Raw genomic sequence first — 15,948 nt, forward strand, 5'->3', positions numbered from 1 at the left:
ATATTTTGCCAGTATTTGGCAATACAATTTCTCTTGACCCATTTTTGGCAAAATAATTAAATTTGCCTGAATTTGGCAATGGAATTTTCATTGGCTTATTTTTTACCCAGAAATAGATTGTTTCCTTTTAATGGTTGTATTCCAATAGGTGGTTTATGCTTATAATACACAACTTCAAATGTTTGCATATAATTAAAAGCACATTTAGAGACATACATTAAAAGCAAGTCTCTGCCATTCTACATGATCCCCTAACTCTTCTATTTCCTCCTCACAAACAGCAACTGTTACCTGTTTTGTTCTCTGAGAGCAATTCTTTGAATATCAAACAGTTTACATAAACTCCATTTTACACAAATAGCATGCCATTACACAAAACTGCACCTTGCTTTTTTCATGTAAAATGATCTTGGAGTCCATTATTATTATTTCATTACCTAAAGAATGCCTCATTCATTTTAATAGCTATACAATAATACTTATATGGATGAATCATAATTTATTTTATTAGATCAGTATTGGTATACCTAGGTCAAAAAAAATGTAAATTACTAACAGCCAATGCTCATAATGATGAGTTTCATTTAGACTACAATCTTGTATTGGCATGTCCTACATAGAGACCAAGACCTATTCTTCTAAAGCTAGAGGGAAATCCCTAATGAAATTTATGATTTGAGGTGAACCAAAACATAACTTTATCCTTGGCATTTTTTAAACACTTTTTTTACTTTCCCACCTCATATTTCCTCATGCTCTTTTCTAGAAATCCATCCCTTCTTAATTTTCATCAATTGTCAGTATTCTTCCTGTTAAAATCCAACTGTCAAATTCCATTTCCATCTTGAAAATCTCCATCATGGATCTCATCACCACAGAACAGGACTTGATTTTTTTTTCCTCTGTCAATTTACTTTAGAGACATATTTGTAATTTCTTGTCATCTTGAATCATGGTTATATAAGTATTAATGAATGTCTCATGTCCTTTGCCAGATTGCATACCCACTGAGAGTACTGATATATAAAATAGAAGGGCTGTCCTTCACAGGATTATCAGAAGTCCTTACAGGTACTTGTACTTAATAAATATATGTCATATAAATATATCCTCAGGTGTGATTCCATTGGATTCTGTTCAATTATAATAGGACCCTAAGGTAGAAGTCAGTAACTGGGAGTCCTACTCTTAAAACTATTATTAGGTATATATTGGATGGCCATTTTAAACTCTTAAAGCATTTGTATTTTAAAATGAGAACAAAATGTCTGGATTACCTGTACCACTGGATTGTTGTGAGAATAAAATGAAATAGTAATTTTATAATGAAAATCTCAGCATTAGAGGTGCCTGAGTGGCTCAATCAGTTAAGCATCTGCCTTCAGCTCAGGTCATGATCCCAGGGTGCTGGGATCAAGCCCCACTTCAGGTTCCCTGCTCAGTAAAGGAGCCTCCTCTCTCTCTCTCTCTCTCTCTCTCTTTGCCCCTCCCTTCTGCTCGTGCTCTCTTTCTTTTTCAAATAAATAAAATCTTTAAAAAAGAAAGAAGAAAGAAAACCTTAGCATTAGAAAAAAATCCAAGGTCTCCTCATCTGATCATCTGTCCATTGCTCAAAATCTCTATATACCAATACTCTGGAAAGTAAACTACAAACATAAATGTAAAAATCTCCAGAAGCATAAAAATCTCAATTTAGCATAGAAGCTCATTTTACATTTGTGCAGCTCTGAACATTGTCAATGAGTGGACATACAGTGAAATCTATAGTATGCCACTTCATAATGAATAGTTTGTTATATCTGATTGGTGATCGGTTACCAACCTCCAAAGTAGGCTCACTCTGGTCATTTCATAAATTGCTCAATAACTCAGCCCCACAACTTACAACATTGGATTGTTTGGACTACATTGATAATGTAATGTAAGATTCTTTAATCTTAACTGATCCTCACAATGCTTCAATAAAGTATAAAGTATTTTGCACCTTCTGGCTTTAGTATATGCAGTATGTTGTGCTAGAAAGAGTGTTTTGTAATTAGTGAGTCTCACATTTGGATCCCTTAACCTCTGTAGTAAAACAAAACCTATCCCAAACAGCCTTGGTCATGAATTAACAAGTCATGTATACAAAAATATTTTCAAAGTACCATAACCAATTAAAAGGAATAATATTGTTATTAATAGTTATATAATCCCATTATGTTTTGCTTCCTTGTTTTGCTTTCAGTGTAAAGAAGCAACATATTTTAAAGTAAAACTAATTTTGTTTTGTTTTGAATTTTTTTTTAATTTTTTTTATTTATTTATGATAGTCACACAGAGAGAGAGAGAGAGGCAGAGACACAGGCAGAGAGAGAAACAGGCTCCATGCACCGGGAGCCCGACGTGGGATTCGATCCCGGGTCTCCAGGATCGCGCCCTGGGCCAAAGGCAGGCGCCAAACCGCTGCGCCACCCGGGGATCCCTAAAACTAATTTTGAATTGTTAAAACTTACACTCTCTATCTTAGTCAAAGGTAATATTAATTCATACATATCTCTACCCCAGATTTAACTATATTCTCTTTTGAAAAAAAAAATACTTGTAAGACTACACTGTTTAATAATTTTCTAACACAGAATACTTGGGCTAGAATTGGCTCCCTTCAGTTCCTACCTGCATTTATGTGTACCTCTCTTTATCAAAAACAATAGGCCATTGGAGCAACTTTAAATATGAAAATTATGAGGTGTTCGATGATTCTTAGGAAACATAAAAATCTCTAGCATTATTATAGCTGAAGTACAGATAATATAATGCGTAATGTAAAAATTTTTTCATTCCACCAAATGATGACCAGGTAAACACTCATATTAGCTTAAATCTAAGCCTCTCTAAACATCTGCCACTCAGCCCCTTCTTATATTACTAGTATAACTGGGCAACTGAAAAGTTCCCAAATAATCAAGAATATTTTAGTCTTCCAAAACCTGATATTGTAACTGGGAATCTGTTGAGTGCATAATAAGACATGCATCAAAGGATGTAAACAGATGCTTACCTTCTGTGTGCACAGCTGACACATAGGTCCAGTTGTACCTTTTTACTATGTCCACCATGGCCCGTGCCTGCTGGGCATCTGAAGGCACAACCCTCATGAAGTACTTGAACAGAGTCTTGTCACTCAGATCCATGCTTGTTGCCGAGTAAGCAATCTGAGGTATGTTGAAAAGCTGGAGCAAGTTCTGGACCTGAATGGCCACAGAACTGGAGCCAGGCCCAATGACCCCTACTATGGGCTTCTTGGAGCGGAAGGAAGAGGAAGAACCATCCACACAGCGCACCAAACCTTCTTCTTCTTCTGAAGAAATGAGGGAGTCCCTTATAAACTCAATGCTCTGCTCTAGGGCCACAGCTGAATGCCAGCAGGAATCCCTTATTTCACAGCCCAGTGTGATGTTGGGCAAGAGTGTGGGGTCTGAGTTGATCCTTTCCAGAGTATGCAGCATGGCCTCCACTCTCTGAATGCCATACTGTTCACGAACTGCCCCACACTTCCTTTCATGTACCTTGTCCACCGTGGGCTGGTGGTGGACAGAAAAAAGAGCTCCGATAATGATGTCTCCCGGCATGTGAGCCACCACCCTCCTCTCACTGGACTGTGCACTCCCACGGACATCTTCTTTCAAAAGCAGAACTGACAGGATCAACAGAAGGACCATTTTAGGAGAAGAGTTCAAGCTAATAAAGATAGCATGGTGGGGAAAATTTAGGAGAGTTCTGACAGATAGAATCAAACAACGTCCTATGTTGGGTGGCAAACCAAGAAATTAGCCAGTAATTTAGATGTGCTCTCTAAAGGACCACCGTGTCCCCACGTACCATTTAGTTAGATGCATCCATGTGGTCATGATCTTCAAAACCTGGAAAAAAAATAGCATGGATATTTAACAACATAAGTACAAATAGTTTGGGAAGCTCTAATGGTCTATACTAGTACATTTTGATGATGATGTAGATTAGGAATATAATCTTTTTGAAAAAATAATCTAAAAATCTTTAAGACTCTCCTTTGTCTATCTCTTATAATTTTGTAATTTGAGGAAGCAATCCGACAGAGCTTCTTGATCCTACTTTACTTATATCAATTTTTTTTTATTTGTTCATCTGGAGTTCACAAAAGCAAATCTTATGTGTGGTAGGCCAAATAATACTCTTATGTGGAGATGAGAGAAAGTATCCTAAAAACAAAACTATGCCATGAACAGAAAACTTCAGGGAGTATGTAACCCAAAATAACAAGCATTAGTTATCTCTCGGTGATTATACTTTTTGTTTTCGAAATACTTTATACTTCTTTCTGAATTTTCAACATTAAGCATGTATTAACTATGTAATCACAAAAATTAAGTGACTTTTTAATAAAGGCTACATAACCCCTGTTCAAATACAATGTAAGGCAAGCTAAACAATCTTCCCAATTAGTAAGTACTGTGTCTCATTTCTATATAACATAGAACAAAGACATATTGAGGGGAGGTAGGTATTTCCAACCTAAATGAACTACAGAAAAGAAGGAAGAGGGTGGGGGTATGGCAGAGTAAAATATTCCCTAGCTACATTGAAAAATATAGTGGAACAGGTACTGGTTCTGGGGAAAATAATGTTCAGTTCAAATTCCAGTTCTGCTCTTGAGAACTATTACTAAGTTGTTCAACCTCTCAGTACCAGAATTTCCTCATCTGAGAAGTCCCAACATATGTACTCGGCTACCCTATGGGAATCAACATAAGATATAAACTATGCGAATGTTTTGTATATTGAATAAGACTACATATATTCAGGACATGACCTTTTCTGCTATTACATTTCCAAGGGCATTTTGTAGCTAGGTGGTGAGGACAGAAAATTCTCTGGCAACCCACTCAGTCCTCCAGAGTCTTCAGAGTAATTACAGAGTCTTGTAATAAAATTCACAGTAATCAGTCCTCTATCTCTGGTCCAGGAAAAAAAAAATTCCATATCACCAAGACTCCAAGGGCTGGAAGGATGCATGTTAGAACTACCCGTCCAAGTAGAAACTTAGCACAACTTTGAATGTAGTCATCTATTTCAGTTTAAACTCCTGGGAAGAAGGAAATTTGTCCCAAATTGCCTATAGAAAATTCTAGCAGAGTTTGTAAAAGGGAACTGACAAATTAATGATTTGGGTTATTGAAAGAATTGTTTAAGAGATTTATTTTGTACGTTACCCTCTCTGCCAGCCAAGGATCTCAAATTGTTTTCAAGTGACTAACTCCCCAAGCAACACATTTCAAAGACAGGTAATGCTTCTTCAGGAATTTACACACGTATTCTTCTTCAAGTGTACTAATGGTTTTCAAAACTCATCAGATCTGCAAAATATCTAGTCCAGACACTAAGTGAAGATGATTTGAATCTAAGTGAAGATGATTTGAATCACAGTTATAGTCACTCCCCAACCCCCGCCTCACCGTTTCTACCACTGCCTTCTACTGTTTCCTGTGGCAACAGAGAAAGCCTCCCCTGCAGAGTGTCAAACATTAAAATAAAAAACCTCATCAAATAACTAGATGTTCCAGAATAACTAGGTGTTTAGCAATATTTAGGGCAAAAAAAATCAGTTTTGGTATGGAAGTTGGCATTGTAGACAGGGGGCAGGGAAAAAAAGATTAATTTTAATTGATTAAAAATATTACTTTTTTTCATTTGGGAAATTGTCTGAACATTCTCAAGCTTTCCCTCTGCTTGCTTAGATCAAAGACCCAGAGACCAATGCTTATTCTCATGAACATATGAATTCTACCGTAGACCAAAACAAAACAAATAAAACCAAAAATAAGCAAAAAATCCAAGGTAAAAGGAAGCACAATGTCTTATTAAATCCAGAATATTAGTGAACAAACTAACGAAACAGGATTCATTTTTATTACAATAAGAGCATCAACGTGGTATGTGAGACTAGAAGTGGCCTATCAAAATGGTGAAACTAAAATATTCCCATGAATTTTATGTTAGATTTTAAGCAAGCCCTGTATGTTGAGACATAGTAAATATATACACACAAAAAAAACCACTGAAATATTATCTTCCAGTTATAAGCTAAATTAATTTTTAATTCATTCAAGAAATATCTACTAACTATTGAGTGGGAAAAACTAATGTAACAAAGAAGTGCAATGATGTACATTGATAATTGCCATCATTATCTTTCATTGAGCATCCATCACTTGTTCATTGACTCATTTAACAAATATTTATGGCATGCCTATACTATGATTCTGTCCTGGAAATTAAATATTCAAGAGAGAACAGGTGATACATGCTTCCTATAAGGCTTACAGACAGTACTCTAAAACATGACTTAAACTAGAGCCTGGTAAGTGCAAAGAACAATAAAATAGAGTGTCATGTAAAAAGTGTGGCGCATAAAGAATGGGAGTAACCGTGGTACAAGATGAGGTTGCAAAAGTAAGAAAGGGCCAGACCATGTAGAATCACGTAGGCTCTTATAGGAATTTGGATGTTAAGTGCAACAGAAAACCAAGGAGGGGACATAAACAAATGACTGGCACAATTCAATCTTATGAAAGATTGCTCTAGCTGTTCATTGTTCTAAAAATGGTTTTGAGTCTAAGAACTAGCCTATTTTACCATTAAAAGATATGGGATAAACTAGTACAGAAACAAATGGAGACAGAGAAAAACTTGATAATTTTATTTTGAATATGTTAAATTTGAGATATTTTTTAAAGGATTCTATTTATTTATTTGAGAGAAAAAGAGAATAAGCAATGTGAGGAGAAGGAGAAGCTGACTCCCTGCTAAGCAGGATGCCTGATTCAGGGCTCAAGCCCAGGACTCTGGGCTAATGACCTGAGCTGAAGGCAGGCACCCAACAAACTGAGCCACCCAGGCACCGCAAGATACTTTTAAAGCACCTAGGTGCAGGTGCCAAGTAGTAAAGTAGATATATAAAATTGGACCAAGAGGAGTGTTTTGGGTTAGAGATATTAACTGAGGGTCAACAATATATAAAATCTTTGCAATGAATATAGTCACCTGGAGAACAAGTATAAATAAGGAAAAGGTGGAACTGAGAAATAAGCCCCACAAAGAGGTCAGATTGTGGAACAGCCAGCTAAGGAAACAAAGGCAAGTCATAAAATAAGGAGAGAATATAAGAACACGTGATGTAAGAGGAACCGAAGAGAATGTCCTGGGCAATTTATATTTACAGACACACACAGGGCTTTCATGTTGCAAATAATAAAATACATCCTGTTTTCCCAAAGATATTATTTTCTATGTGTATTAAGTATCTGCGTGTAGATGTGTCTGTGTGCAGCATGTATATGCCAATAATCCTTATAATAACCCTGAGATGTAAGTATTATTATATTTATTTTACAAATGATGTAATGGGTTTTTTACAAGTTAAAAATTAGTCACTCACAGTATAACATATAAAGTTGTTGAATCATTGTATTACACCTGAAAGTAATGTTACATTGTGTGTCAACCATACATACATACACACATGCATAAAACTAGCCAATCCCTTAGAAAGTGATGGATCTAGAATTTATGTCTATACTTAGTGACTCCATCACATAGTCTTTTCAGTATCCCGTACTGCCTTACTCCCCCTTCCTTCAAGAAACGTATTTCAAAACATCATTAAAAACTGAGAAGGGGGTGACTGAGTGGCTCAGTTGGTTAAGCATCTGCCTTCAGCTCAGATCATGATCCCAGGGTCCTGGGATCGAGCTCCCCGTCAGGCTCCCTGCTCAGTGGGGAGTCTGCTTCTCCCTCTCCTTCCTGCTTGTGCTCTATCGCTTTCCCTCTCTCTCTCTCTCTCTCTCCTCTCTCACAAATAAATAAATAAATAAAATCTTTTAAAAAAATGAGAAGGGCCACCCAAGCATACTTAGAACATCCCAGGGACATAGAATCCTACAGGAGTTTCCTTCAAAACCACAAGATGAAGAATATTCAAGGAAAAGAGATAACTCAGTGCTTAGAAGGTAGAAATGAGTGAAAATATCAGTGAGGGTGACAAAACATGAGAGACACCTAACTCTGGGAAATGAACAAGTGGTAGTGGAAGGGGGGAAGTGGGCAGGGGGTTGGGGTGACTGGGTGATGGGCCCTGAGGGGGGCACTTGGCAGGATGAGCACTGAGTGTTATCCTATATGTTAGCAAATTGAACTCCAATAAAAAAAATAAAAATAAATTAAAAAAATAAGGTAGAAATGTGTATGATTCAGACAATCATGTTTGTATTGCCCTGGCATTCCCCCGCCCCATGAGATTATGGTCTGCTGAATTATAAAGCAATGACTGCTTCACGATCTGCCTTGGATGCACACAATGGCTATATTTCACCAATATTAGCTATGAGGCTCACATACCTGGAAAGTACATTTTGAAATAAATTATCACTTGGAAACTTGACAGAACTATGCTACAAGTTGGCTTATTATAAGGTTAAACAAGTCATCCCATGTGCTCCCAAAATACAAGAAATGAATAGAACATAAATTCCAAATAGACCAGTCGGGTATACACTAGCTCTAGTGTGCCATCACTCATTTGTCCAATACGTGTTTATCAAATAAATATTATGTATGAGGCTCTGAGGTTTCAGTTATGGACAAAGCAAACATAGTCCATGCCCTCCTAAAGCTTATACTTTAAAGGGGAGTTGTCGGGAGGGAAAAGGAGGGAAAAAATAATAATAAAAAAATAAAGGGGAGTTATCAGATAATAAATAAGATAAGGAGGCAAAATATTTTATGTGCACAGTAATAAGGGTTAAAAATAAGAATAGAAAAAAAATAAGAATAGAGCAGGGAAGGAAGATAGAGTCAGAGATGTGGGAAAATTTTAATAATGTAGCCGAAGAAGTATACACTTTAAAAGTAAAATCTGGGTAAATATCTAAAAGAAGTAAGAGAATGAGTTGTGCAAATATCTAGGGAAAGAACATGCTATGTAAAGGCAGAATCAAATGTAAAGCCCCTGTGGCAGACTTCTTTCTGCTTCTGCTTTGTATGCTGAGGAACAGCAAGGAAGCTAGTGTGACTACAGCTTAGTAAAACTGGGGAGAGAGGAAGTAAAGTCAAGAGATAGGACGATCATGTGGACTCTTTTTGGACTTTAACAGGCTCAGCTGTAACATCATAAGAGAGTGACTTTCTGGAAGAGTTTTCAATAGAAGACAGAACACACAATGACCAACATTTCAACAAGAATTAGGGCAAAGGCCGAACTGAGAGGGCAGTTAGGAAATGTCTGCAAAAATCCTGGTAGGAGAGATGACACTGGCTTGAATCAGGGAGACATAGCCCTATCAGCAGAGAAAACTGGCAGAAGACAGAGTGGAAGAGTTTGCTGTCAGATCTGAGTTGGAATATCAAAGAAAAATACGGATCAATGAAGACACTAAGGTTTTTGGCATGAGCAAATAAAAGATGGTACCACATTGACTGAGGTGGGAAAAGCCATGGAGGAGCAGATTTGGGTGGACCTAACAAAAAGTAGTTTTGATATGTTAATTTTTAGATGCCTTATAGAAATTCAAGATGAAACATTTATTAAGCAGCTGGATATAAGAGGTTAAATTTCTGAGAGAGGTCAGTGTAGGAGATAAAAATGGGGGGAGGCATCACTATACAGATAACTGTTTTTTGTAAACCATGAAACTAAATGAAATCACCTAGGAAGTGCAGAGAGAAAAGAAACTAGTTCTGAGACTGAGCCCCAGGGAATTCCAATGGTTCAGTTCCCAGAGATGAGGAGAAACCAGCAAAGGAGACTGAAAAAAAATTGATATAATTTAAAATATAAATATGATACAAATATAAAATACTGAGTGTGCATGCATGCATGTATAAGATCTGGAAACATACACACTGACCTTTATAGGATGTTCTCTGAGTGGTGGGAAGATGTGTCACTTTTCATTTCTTCTTTGTCTTTGTCTATGTTTTCTAAATTTCTACATTTACTATGAAAATATATTATTTGTTATATTAGTTTAAGTGTGGGACTGAGGGATCTGCCTTCTAAATTTCTGCTCCAGTATTCCTTGTGGCCTTATCTCCCTTGGATCTGCTCTTCCTTGGGAGTCTGCTAGTCAAGCAAATTTGTGTCTCCTCCAGGTATATACACTGCTTTACCCAATGGTTTTGTTCATGCCGCTTCTGATCCCTGACATGCTCTTGCTTCAGTAGCCTTTATGGTAGAGTTTTTAAGAGCATGGTCTTGGAATCAAATGGACCTGGGTTTGAATCCAAATACTGCCATTTGTTGGCTATGTGCCCTTGGTCACCAAGCCTCTCTGAGCCTAATTGGAATGACAATAGTATTACCCTAAAGGGTTTTAATGATGATTGAATGAGATAATATTTTTAAATAGTCCCTTTATAAAATCGTCCCAGATCCTTCACCTTGTGTTTGCTCTATTCCCTGAACTCATATGGCATTTTTATCGATACTTTGTTGTGTCTATTACTAAGCTAATATTATAGCTATTTATACATGTTCTAGCTTCCTATAGACTTTGGATCCCTTAAAATTGGTACTATATATAGTATCTGGTATAATCCTTGCACAAGATAAATGTTCAATAAATCCTGCTGAATGAACAAATAAATAAAGAATTGCCTCCACTGGGCTTTCTGGTCAACCACCTAATTGAGGTTCCAAGATAGTATCTCTTGCCCCACCCTAGAAAATTGAAAAATGTATTCAGGCAACAGAGATCCTCAAAAAGAGAAGCAAGGACTGACAAAGTAGTAGGCAGAAAACTTTAGTGTCGGTGAGGCCATTTCTCCTTAGCTGTCTCCCCATGAGCTATATTCATTTACTTAATAAGGGTCTGGTAGGGGGGAAAAAAAGGAGGGGAAAAAGTAATACTGTATTACTTTTTCAATTTATAGAACCTTTTTCCATTATCAATCCCACTTCAACCTATAACAAAATTACTGCCAAGAACATCTGATTGTCCCATTTCATATATCAGGAAATAGAGTCTCCAAGAGAATAAATTATTTGCTTTAACTTATAACTCTGAGATGGTAGAGGTTATAGATCGGTAGCAAAAAAAAAAAAAAAAGAAAAGAAAAGAAAAGAAAAAGTCAGGTTCTTGTTACAGATCAGGAGGCGGAATTAACTAATACAGTGATTTAAAGAGCTTTCAAAATGCTACAGATCTACAACCTAATATATGGAAAGCTTTAATTCAATCAAAAGCAGGAAATGATAGGAGTTTACATAGTGTAACATATAATAAGTTGGTTGAGGGTCTTATTTTCAGAACCACTAGTCTGCTTTATTCAATAATATATTTCTTGGCTTACAGCATAATAAAATTAATCACTACCCCACTATAGAAAACAGTAGACATATATTTAATATGTATAGAAGTATTTTACCTAGGTAGTCAGCCTCCTACTGTATCCTAAATGAATATGAAGAAAAAATGTTGGTGGGTAGAATTTGCATAAATGGCAATTTACACTGTAACCAGATTCACAGCTCACATTGTCTTTTATTTTCAACAATCTTCTCAAACACTGGCCATCTTTCTGGCACAGATGTCTCTTATATAACTTAATCCCCACACAAGAAAATCACACAGTTCGAGACATCAACACTAAAATGATTCCTTCTGCCTGAGCAATAGCGTCATCCCAAATAGACAGGGGTGTCAATATTGCCTATGCCATGAATGCCTTTGATGTATTTTCCTGAAAACAAGTGCATCCCAGAGATAAGAGACACTATGAGGTATGATACTGAGAGCTTTATAGTCTAGGAAAGCTCCACTGCTGTAGCTATCTCAAGCACACATCTGTGACCTTGTAAACAAGAAAGTCCAGCACCCTCTCTGTTTAGCCCAGATCCAAAAATATGCCATATTTTCAATGAAACCCCCTAAAAACCAGAAAAGGGCTATAAAATAACATTGTATAAAAGTGAAATCTGTAATTTTATGCATTAATTAAAAGATGCTGGCACTAGAATAAAGCTTACTGTAGATCACTGTAAATCATTAAACAACTGGTTTAGTAGTCCATGAAGACCTGAAACAGCCTTCTACAGCAAAGCAATAAAAATGATGTAATCTACTGTTAACTAGTCTCAATTTAATTATCAAGCAGGGATTCCAGGCATCTTCCCATTTTGCAGCCTTCAGCTGCTTTCTTGTTATTTATGGCATACCTCGAAAGACTGTAAAGCATTATTGTGCATATTATATTACTTATCATCAGGTGCTTGAAAATGTGCTTTTGCACTTCTAACTCGATCTCTACTTACTTATTAATAGCTAATATTTATTGGGTGCCTGCTTTGTGCTAAATAATGTTAAAGCATTATTTAATGTAAGTTCTCAAAATAACCCTGTGAGGTAGGTATGATTACTACCTACGTTAAATATCTCTAGAAATTGAGGTTACAAGGTGAAGAATCTTGCCAGAAGTCTCATACTATCATAACTGGCAGAGTCAGGATATGAACCCAACTCTCTCTGGCTCCAAAGCCCACACTCAAACATAATCAGATGATAATGTCTCCCAAAAGACCAAGTGGGTTGGCTGGTTAAACCTTATACATTGTTTGCAAAACATTCTGGAGACTCTCTACTTTCCATTTAAAGTTTATGTATGCCAGTCAACTACATTTAGAAGCCATACAAACCAACTAAATTAACAGATGTAACTCTATTTCCTATAGTTATTTAGATCATAATTTCCCAACCTCAGCACTGTTGACATTTTGTTGTGGAGGTTTACTGTCGTGTGCATTGTAGGATGTTTAACAGCATCTCTCATCTCTGGAGATCCCAGGTTTCCAGATGCCAATAGCAAACATACCTCCTCTAAGTTGTGACAAATAAAAATGTTTCCAGACACTGTCAATGTCCCCTGTAGGTCAAAGTCATCCCCAATCGAAAACTGCTGATTTATATCCTGGCAAGGTTTATATAAGCATCAAAAAAGAATACAACTAAGAGCTAATCATCTGGATTCGTCAGTCCCACAAAACTTTTTCCTGAAACATCCTAATAATTTAAGGAGAGTAGTTTAGAATAGGTTTTTCCTGTTCCTTCTTTACTTTGTAATTTGTTTCTGGCTGTATTATATTGTTTTGAAGCTTGTAATTTCAATTCGAGAAATACAGATTAAACCTTGAGAGTGAAGGATATTGCCTTACTTTAAATAAGCATGATTCTAAGTAGCCATAAGTTGTAATAAATGAATGAGAAGAGTATCCTGTGATACACTGTTATCATTTCAAAGACTATTTTTAGTATGAAATATAAAGTTCATTTTAGTTTTAACAAGATAAAGAACATCTTATACAGTAATTACATGTTGGTTTTTCAAAATGTCGTTTTTATTTTTAAAAGAATAATTATGTTTTTTACCTTCTTGTCTGTCTTTAAAAAGTATGATGACATCATTGAATATTAAGGCAAATTGATTTTTAAGAAATATTTTTCAATTATTCCTCTGTAAAATATAAATGTAAACAGGCTATATTATTATTATTATTATTACTATTATTATTACAGTGCCCACTAGCACCATTATGATTATGATCTTTTAATTTTCCTCAGAACATTTATGTTTAAGAGCATAAAGTTGAAGAGCAAGTTTAAGAGCAATGGCAAATAGCCAGAGTTACTGTGAAAGCTGATCATTAGAAAATTATTCATAGGTCTGATATCTTTTTTAAAGATTTTGTTTATTTATTCATGAGATACATACAGAGGAGAGATGCAGAAACACAGGCAGAGGGAGAAGTAGGCTCCATGCAGGGAGCCCAACATGGGACTAGATCCCGGGTCTCTAGAATCACAGCCTGGGCTGAAGGTGGCGCTAAACCCAGGCTGCCCCAATGGTTTTTAAAACCAACAGAATCATATTTACATAGAATACATTTTTTCACATCTAAATATTTCCTTTAAATTTCTTAACGAGTTTGATGAAAATAAGAGAAGATAAATTTGAAACAGCAATTATGTACCAACCACAGGATTGCTACGAAAATTAAATTCAGTAACATGGGAAAGCTGAATTTGATATTCAAAGGCCTGGATGGGATTAATAGTTATAACTACCATTTCTACACTGTTCATTGTGGGTCTGGAACTTTGCTTATATTTGTACAATTAATTCATTGTGATTATACAATGCGCCTTACAGTGTTACAACCTGTTTCTCCTGGAGCCCAACGTGGGGCTTGAACTTACAATCCTGACATCAAGACCTGAGCTAACACCAAGAGGTGGGCACTTAACTGACTTAACAACCAGGTGCCCCCCCCGTTCATCATTTTAAAATGAGGAAAGCAGAGGCAGAGCAATGTTAAATATCTCACCCTAGGTTACATAGCTAGTAAGCCACAAAGATGGGATTGTGGCTTACAATTCAGGCAATCTTGTGTAGGGGTCTGCCCTCCCAATCATACCACAACTTACTGGAAACCACAGTGAAACAATTCCATGGTGTTTAGCAATACCATAGATTAAGGTTACCTAATGTAATGAAAGAGGGTAAGTTTGATTTCCAAGCAAATGAGATGTGTGCATTTATTTATTTATTTTTCCCATTTCCTCGTTATATGACAGTGGAAGGAAAAAAAACCAACTCCGTTTTCACAATAGGAAACTAAGAGCAAATATTGCCTTGCACAATTGTTATAAGGATTAAATAACACCAATGCTTGGCATGATGCCCACTGTACTCAAGAAAGGGTAGTCGTTGGAGCAAGGATGAGCCTGAACCAAGACTTATGCTTGGTTCCTTCCCCTTCTGATTCAAGGTACATATAACTCAAACAAGCTGAGAACTGGTAAATTCTAGATTTTTTTTGTCTTCCTCTGCGAATTTAAAGGAAATGAAAGCAAGACTATGGCATAATGTTTTTTAGAACTATGTTTTAACTGAGATAAATACCAAGAAGATACTGTCTTTTACAAATAGTTGAAAATTCCAAAAAAATTTTGATTTTATTTTCTTGGGTTATACAAGCAATCACGAACTAAAAAATATTTCTTTTGATGCTCTTCCCTTATGCCCTCCTAAGCTCCACTTATTAATGAAAATAATAACTAAATGATGTTTCAGGACTATCATTAACATTTCTCTGAATTTTTAAAATAACACATATTTATAAACTGTGGGATGTTCCTGCATTGTAGTAATACACCATCAGCATATCCAAACTCCAAACCAACAAACTAGCTTTAGCATATCATATATATATATATATATATATATATATATATATATATCAAAAGATAGTCTTCACTATTTTATAAAGTTAGTTTATACTCTATTTAAATAACATAACAAAGAGTATATGGAAGAATCGTCGAATGCATCTCTCTCTTCACCCCATTAGGACAGAGAGCCTGGGAGAAGATGGTTACAAATAAGTACAAAATTTTTCAAGATTTTAGTGCTATCTCCTATTTTCTACCTGTATTTTTACCTATGCTTTACTGGCATTTATTTTAGTTTCTTATCTAAAATGCTCTGAAAATTCCACAAAAGAAAATATAAGACTATATAAAATCTCTAATATGTTTTGAACAAAAATGAGAACATAAGAATTATTAAAACCCTTCAGTCACACAAGTACTACATATTTTGTGCTGGTTGAACAAAGTTTTCACTTTAGTGTCTGTTACCATGTCCATCACAGACTACGAAATGAAGGCAGAGGCCTGTGTCTCCCTATGGAAGTAAACTGAAGAACTGGGCAAGTACTTTGGGTTCTTCAAATATCACCCTCTCTCCCAAATAATCTCAGTATGTCCTTCAACAAATCAATATTGCAGGATTTGGTTTTTCTCTGGGTACAACCCATGGCCCAAATACTGCCATGTGATAACAGAGATCTAGGTGGTGCGATGAAAATATCCAGAT

At 36.0% G+C, this 15,948-nt stretch overlaps 1 protein-coding gene across 5 annotated transcripts in view; it reads right to left on the reverse strand.

Moving 5' to 3' along the window:
- Positions 1-15,948, reverse strand: part of GRM5 (glutamate metabotropic receptor 5) — a 519,134-nt gene that overhangs the window by 499,342 nt on the left and 3,844 nt on the right. For all 5 annotated transcript variants that reach the window (XM_077867373.1, XM_077867375.1, XM_077867376.1 and 2 more), the window contains exon 2: positions 3,041-3,902. In XM_077867373.1, coding sequence (XP_077723499.1) covers positions 3,041-3,701 — 661 coding nt within the window. In that variant the 5' untranslated portion in view covers positions 3,702-3,902. The remainder of the gene's footprint in view (positions 1-3,040; positions 3,903-15,948) is intronic.

Source organism: Canis aureus, chromosome 23 (assembly GCF_053574225.1).
Source record: "Canis aureus isolate CA01 chromosome 23, VMU_Caureus_v.1.0, whole genome shotgun sequence".
Taxonomy (NCBI): domain Eukaryota; kingdom Metazoa; phylum Chordata; class Mammalia; order Carnivora; family Canidae; genus Canis; species Canis aureus.